The 7,295-nt window shown below is 45.4% G+C and overlaps 1 protein-coding gene across 1 annotated transcript; it reads left to right on the top strand.

Moving 5' to 3' along the window:
- The first annotated feature begins 6,133 nt into the window (after positions 1-6,133).
- sfr1 (SWI5-dependent homologous recombination repair protein 1) lies at positions 6,134-7,295 on the top strand. The gene is made up of 3 exons (XM_085182678.1): positions 6,134-6,519; positions 6,660-7,004; positions 7,107-7,295. The coding sequence occupies exons 1-3, from the start codon at positions 6,427-6,429 to the stop codon at positions 7,293-7,295; spliced, it is 627 nt and encodes a 208-aa protein (XP_085038804.1). The 5' UTR covers positions 6,134-6,426.

The raw sequence follows: 7,295 nt of genomic DNA, 5'->3' as shown, positions 1-7,295 counted from the left end.
AGGTGGGAAGGGGTTGATATGGGAGGTAGGATTTTTTTTTCCCACCACCACCTTCTCTTTCCTGCTGTTGGATAGCAGTGCAGCCATTTCGGGGTCTGCTGATCTAGTGTGGGCTACAAATCAATCCTGCTGCATCTGGAACGCATCTGGTGCGCATATTTTGGAAGAAGAAACAGAGCATTTAATCTATATCCTATGGCTTCAGCAACTGTTATTACATAACCAAGCAGTATTTTTACAACGTTTTAAAATTAAAAGCACAAGGCTGGAGTCGGTGTGACTTTAACTGACTGCAATGTTTGCGTAAAAGGCTCCTCAGCTTTTTTTTTTTAATCCAGCTGTTTCAGCATCAGTTTGTGCCTTTCCTGTTTACTGCTCAGATTAGGAGTTCTGATAGTTTTCATGTGACACTGCTGATAGACTTCAGAAGAAATCAACAGCTTCCACCACGTGCAGTCACCAAATGAGAGGACACACGAGCTGTTTTTAACTGCATGATAATAATAAAAGTTCTTCATCCATTCATTTACATTTATGCAATTTTGCAGCTAAATTATAGATGTTTTATTTCTACACTGGCAGCCACAAGCGCCAGTAGGTTCCCTCACCCACCACACCCTGTGCAGACATCCACCCACCCTGCATGACTCACAGCGAGTATGACTCTAATCTGCTCAAAGGATGGAAAAGAAAAGGCCCCAAGGACAGTGTAATGGAGGAGGAGCTGCTGCTCCGCTCACATCTATGTGCAAGTTTGAATAATGCCAAATCTTAAGGGAAAGCAACAGATTCCAGGATGGTGGGGGGGAGCTGCAGCAGACTGGCCTGTGCAGCCTTTTATGAAACACACTTCTGTTTGTGTTGAGGATAACAGCTGTTCCAGATAAGCTCTCATTATTCTTTTGGAGAGAGGGGGAAACAGCTTCAAAAGATTTGACAGGGAGTTCAAAAATGCTTACACAGCAAAAAAATTAAAAGAAAAAAATCTTGTTCAGGGTTTATTAGGATAACCGGGCATGTACACATAAATGATTAAATGTTCTTGACAGCAAAATAGTACAAATTAGGTTTTCTGAAGGAGTATTATTGGTTCTCTTTGTAAAGGAGTCAGCACTTACAGAGCTGAAAGATGGAATAATTTGTATTTAACTATAGAAGATGATTTAAGGGAAACCTCAACAGACTGGCTTGGCATTTTGAGGTGTTTGAAGAGATAAAGCTGAAGTTCAACTTTGCACAGACATCAGGCTTTGCTCTAAGTTGAGATAGTAAACCTCTCCGGTATAATAAATAAATACCAAGAGGGAACGTCTGACGATACTTGGCTCAGAGAAAGTGCATGCAAATTTAAGAGAGAGAGAGACAGAGCATGTAATAGTTTATTTATAAACCTCCTGATTTTTATTGGTTTTCTTCTCACTTGTAAAACTCCTGAGCCGTAAACATTTTGATTCTGCGGACTTACAGAAAAATAACCGCCATTTATTTTTATAATTAATACTTCAAGCACCAAATATTCTACAGCTACAGCTACTGCCATCTCTGATTATAGCCTGCACCGTTCTTTGGTTTTGGGAGAGTTTGCTGAACTAAATAAGTGATCTGATATTTGCTTGCAGGAAACTTTGATTAGTTATTTTCCAAGACCTAATAATTTGGCAGTTAAATGAGAATATAATCCGTAGATGACTTGAAAGTACCACAGGATCCAGTCCTCCTGAACCGGATAAGTGGTTGAGAAAATGGATGGATGGATATTTGAACATTAAATGAAGGCTATAATCATATGCACCATTAGAAAAACAGAACAATAAACTCATTGTATAAAAGAAGCAACACAAAAAGCATAACCTTAACACAGGGAGACACACTTAGGACTATTTTGTTTTCCAAAATGAAAAGACTATTATTTCTTTAAAGGAATGTGGGTTTTGATCTATGTGGTCAACATAATTGCTTCAGTCTTTGACAGTGAAAGATGACACGTCGCTATTTCAAGGGGGATAATCAGGAAGGATTCGTAACAACCACAGTCATCCAACTCGTACAGCCATCACTGAGTTACTGCAGGTTAAAGGTCAAATTGACGTTTTGAAACCACGTTATTTTTGCATCCTTTTTCATAAGCAGACACTTTACCGTCTCACAGGAGAAAAGAACAAGTGTAAATCAAAGTTACTGATGGCTGTGGTCCTGATAGGTCTTGGGTTTCAGGGCACTGATACTGTTCAGTGTGACAGTGAGAGTGTTGCAGACACTGTGACTCTGACTGGGACACTTAAACAGAAAGGAGCTGCCATTAATAACACCTGTCCTTTTCCTTCTTTGGATAAATATGGAAAGTGAGTGGAAAATGTGACACCAAATGTCAGGAGGCCTCAAGTTCGCTGCTAGCCAGGTGATTTTTATCACCTGTGTATCCCCATATTGTGACCCCTGTGTCAGACTGTAGTTTACTGGTCTTTATGTGCTGTTTATGTAACCCTTGGAGGGGAGATAAGGAAGTGTTTTACAGATGAGGCTCACTGGCAACGCATTAAAGGGAAACCAGCACACAGCGGATTGTGAAATCAAAATAACCCGCTAACCCAAAATACAAAACACCCTTTCAGCCAAGTCAAGTGACAGTCTGTGCACAGCCCAGTAGCGTCTGATCCACTGGAAAAGGGGAAGCAAAAGGCTGACCATATCTTATAATTTAAGTAAAGGGGACAGGACTTAATAGCATGCAAAAACATGGCTAGAGTCTATATTTAAGAGTGCCCAGCCTGCACACCTGTATTTGATGAAAGCCATGGCACCTGCGTTCGCTGTCTCACATTGGCTCTGTTGCTACCCATATTGCTGCGGACTGAGCACAGAGTTTTTGTCAAGTTTTCAAAAGTTGGGGGTGCTTCGCCTCCATGCTGGGGCTCTGGCTGGGCCTTGGGGGCTTCGGTCCTCGTCGGTGTGTCGCCGAGGTTGTGGGCGGGTGGGTGCACGGGGGCTCAGCCCTGGCGCAGGGTGCCTCTTGTGCATCAGCCTAACCGGGGGGCTCTTGAACTGGCAGGGAGGTTGTTCCATCTTTGCAGGAGTCCACTCTGCAGGTGGGGGAGAGACATAGGAGAGGTGGAGAATAAACTTAACCTGGGTGTCTGTGTCTTGTGTAGTCTGGGAGATGATTGAATGTTGGGGTGGGTACAGTTTCCTCTGCGGTGGGGTGGGGTGGGCTGCCCCGGGTCCTGTGGGGCTTGGCGGTGCTGCTGCCGTAGGCCCCGGTCTGGATGGGCCTGGGCTCCCTTGCCTTGGTGGATACCAGAGGACGGGGGTGCATATTGGGGTCAGCGGGGGAGCTGGCCCTAGGGAGGGACACCCTCCCCTCCCTTCTTTTCCTCCCCATCCCCGGCTGCCTCCCTCTTCCCGCTCCACCACACCCACCCACACAGGTAGGGCTTTGGGGTGCGGGTTTGTCACCAGGGTGCAGGGGAGACATTCCCCCCCCCCCCCCCCCCCCCCCTCTGTCCTCTTCTGGCCACCTGTGCCTCAATTTTATCTCACAACTTAGACATCCACATTACTTACACTCTCATAACACACACACATATATATATATATAGGGCCTTGAGGGTGGGCACGTTAACGGCGTCCAGTAGACGGTCTGTGTATTCAAACCTACCTCTGGCGCCGGTGCCCACCTCTCAATTTTAAATCCATGTAGACATTGAGGGTTCTCGGGAGGGGCCGTGCTAACACCTGCTGCTCTCTGGCAGCAGCACCATGCTCTCCCTTGTTTTAAATACACTTTAGAGCAACACGCAGCAACACTACACTTGAGCGGGAGGAGGGAGGTATGGGGTCTTAACACACCCCCGTTCTCTGCTAGCCATCGGGGCGGGGGGGCTGGGAAGAGATGCTGGCTGTCCGATTGGCCTCCCTGCTGCTGCGGAGCCTGGGGCGGTCTGCTTGCCTCCACCCCGGAGGGAAGGGTAACATCTCTTGGGTCTGGGTGCCGTTTCCATCTCTGGGGGTGAGGATACCTGGACCCGGGGTATAGAGTATGTTTGGGGAGTGTGATTGTGTGTACATGTCCATTTACGTTTATTCCTACGTTGGGTGAGTGCTGAGTGTTTGTATATGTGTGCATGAGGGTGGGAATGTGTCTGTGTCTGTGTGTGCCTGTTTGTCTGTGTCTATATGTCAGGTCGGGTCTTAGACTCCACCTCTCTGGGAACTCCAAGGCCCTCCAAAGTGTGGAGGCCTATCTCCCCTCACCACACTCCCTGCCGGTGACTGATGCCCTCAGGGGTCGGTGCATTGTTGGTTCTTGGTGTCCAGGGCTGGGCGCTCAGGTCATGTGCCAGCTCACTCCCGGTGGCTACTTGGCGGGGCCTGGCGCCTGCTGCTCGGTCAGGCCTCTTCCGGGGCGCGGGGGGCCCTCGGGCCTCCGGCCTCTGTGCCTGCGGCTCGGTTCACTCTGGCACAGCTGGCTGCCGGCGGAGCCGGCGGGCACGCCGGTGCAGCCCCCTCTAGCTTCTGCCCGATGGCTACTGGGTGACCCCTCATCTGGGGATCCTCAGCCCTTCCCATGAAGGTGGCACGGATGCCCCTCCGGTGGTCCTCCTTGGGCTCTTGCACTCTGGGGCCTCTGGATGTCTGGGGCCTGGATCTCCTCCATGCCTGCTTCATGCCCTGGGGGACAGGGCTATGGCTCTCTACATCCTCTAGCAGACCATTACATGGGGAAACCATTTGAATACAAGCGCGCCGATCCACACAGGTGTGCACATGGGTGTTCACTGTTCGTAGACTTAAATCACACCTTTCTTGGCTGCTACTTCAAAGCACATTGTGCGCTGTCTGTCCTGCGTGCTGCACAACAACATTCAATATTTAGTATTTACTGCTGTTTACACTTAGCTAGATTAATGCGATGGTGTTGTGTATAGTATGTTGCATTGTTTTGTTTTTTTTGCTTGTTTTCTATTCTTTTTCTCTCAACAGGTGATCCCGGAGATATTTTTTCTTCCCCCCTTTCTCACTGTCCCTCTCCCCTTCTGTTTTTCTTTTCCTTCCTCTTTCTTTCTCCCTTTCCTATCCCTCACTCATGTCTGTCCCGTCTGTAACAACTGAAAATAAAATAAATAATAAAAACAAAGGTCGATCAAATGGACCAATACGGCAATGCCATGATGATCCATTTGGCAAAATAAATCCATTGGGTATCCTTGTTGGTCTTCAGACAACAATTCTGACGGCTAAAGAACCAAATGGGACAGGCGGAAAAAAAAAAAAAAAAAAAAAAAAAAAAAAGTTTTCAAAAGTTAAAAAAAAACCACCGAAAACTGTCTCCTGACTCACACATAGTAATTAACTGCAGCTTTTAGCCCTGCAACATTCATCCATATAATATGACAAAAATCCCCAGTTCCCTAGGGTGTGTAATATCAGACTGCCAAGTGCTGAAGTTCAAGTCCAGGCAGCCTCACGTTTTAATTCCCACTTTTTATGCTCAAGGCAGCAGAAAAAAAGCAGGTGATCGCGAACATCTGAACGCCATCCCAAACAAACCATGAATGGATCGGTCTGGAGGAGTTAAAAAAAAAGCCCATTAAAGGAGATGAATCAACTGATGAGAAGAGCTGAATCACAATGTGACTCAACCCTAGCAACAAGGGTGACAAGCAGCACTAAACCTGTCAACAGCCCACACAAATCAGTTTTACTTTGTGTTTCCTGTAGCACTTTATTTTGTAAAGCAGCATAGTTGAGTTTAATTTCACTGGATGTCCTTACTTCTTGAATGTTATGCTTTATCCTTTAAAATCTAATGAGAAATATAATTTACTCTAATATTCTTCTTATAATTTTCTTCTTATAATTACCTGACTTTATTTAGTTTTACTGTAAGTAACCTGTATTTCCAGCAGGTATATTCAAGTTCAAAAAAATTATTTTTAGGAACACTTAACTAATTTTGCATGTATAATTTTCTCAAAGCAGAAGAGCGAGTCAATATAATCATACGGATTTATTGTAAGTTTGAGAAATATCATGAAAACACCGGATTTAACGCACAAAGAACATTTTGTGCCTTACATGTTCTACTAACTACAGCTCCCAAGATGCATTTCTGTAATACGTCATTACGTTCTATCCAATCACAGACTGCGAAGGTTTTGAGCCGCAAAATACGGAAAAAGTCTCGCGTCGGTCCTAGCTTTCTGGTTCAGTTTGCGTTTAGTGAAAGTTGTTGGCTGCTCAGTGGTTATTGTAGCAGCATTTAACAACCCTTCATTTACTGTAAGTGCTGAAAGTAGTTTTGTTTTTTCAGCGGCGTCTGTTAAAATGTGATAAATGGATAAGTGCCTAGCTAACAATATCCACTTGGCTAACTTAAACTACCCTTCAAAACTATGAAGTTCACATGATTCAAAGCAAGTTTCACCGATGGAGATCACACCTAAAGCAGCTAAATTACAGAGGGACTGTTGTTCACCATGTAGTTCAGTAGAGTCAAGCCCCTGTGACTACAAAGAGAAGGTAAGGTGCTAGAAGGGCTTAAGCACCATTTGTCTTACATAATATAACCTGGCATGATGGTTGACTTTATAGTAATTAACTATCAAAACTTGCCCATGCACTTTCCCTGTGAGTCATTTTCTTTTCTGTCACCCCCACAGCATCAACCGAAGCTGAGTGCCTCACTGAGGGAGAGGCTGAAGAGATCCAGGCGCTCATTCATCTCTCCCCTCTCTGTGGCCAAACGCCTTTGTGTTGATGATGAGGAGAATGGCCAACAAGTTTCAGCAGATTCCCAGCAGCCCATTAATAATCCTCCAGTGGTTTTAAGCAGTGTTGATGTAAACAGAAATGGGGAGAGAGAAGGGAGTAAAACGTTGTCTGGGCCTGCTCCCAAATCAACACAATATCCTTCAGGAGACTTTGCACAACGTCTCAGGAAGGAGGTGAAAGACAAAACAGAGACTCTACGTAGACTCAAGATGGTTAAAATGTACAGAAGCAAGGTATTGGCGACATTTAAATGGAACATAATGGGATATGTTTTTGGTTACTTAAACCAAAGCTGGCAATTTCTCACGACAGGTTCTCCCATCTTTCTCCCACAGAATGATTTGACTCATCTCCAAACATTGATTGATAAGTGGCGGCATTGTACTCAAGCTGCGCTGTATGAACTGCAATCAGAAGTCCCTATTGAAGGACGAAAAGCCAGCCTGTCTGAGCTGATTGACCTGTTCAATCTGGATGACAGCATTCTGCACTTTGACCGCACAGAGGACGACTTCACTACCTAA

This window comes from Neolamprologus multifasciatus, chromosome 13 (genome assembly GCF_963576455.1).
Source record: "Neolamprologus multifasciatus chromosome 13, fNeoMul1.2, whole genome shotgun sequence".
In the NCBI taxonomy this organism is placed as follows: Eukaryota; Metazoa; Chordata; class Actinopteri; order Cichliformes; family Cichlidae; genus Neolamprologus; species Neolamprologus multifasciatus.
The sequence above is the reverse complement of the archived record's forward strand: the minus strand, read 5'-3'. Positions and strand labels throughout refer to the sequence as shown.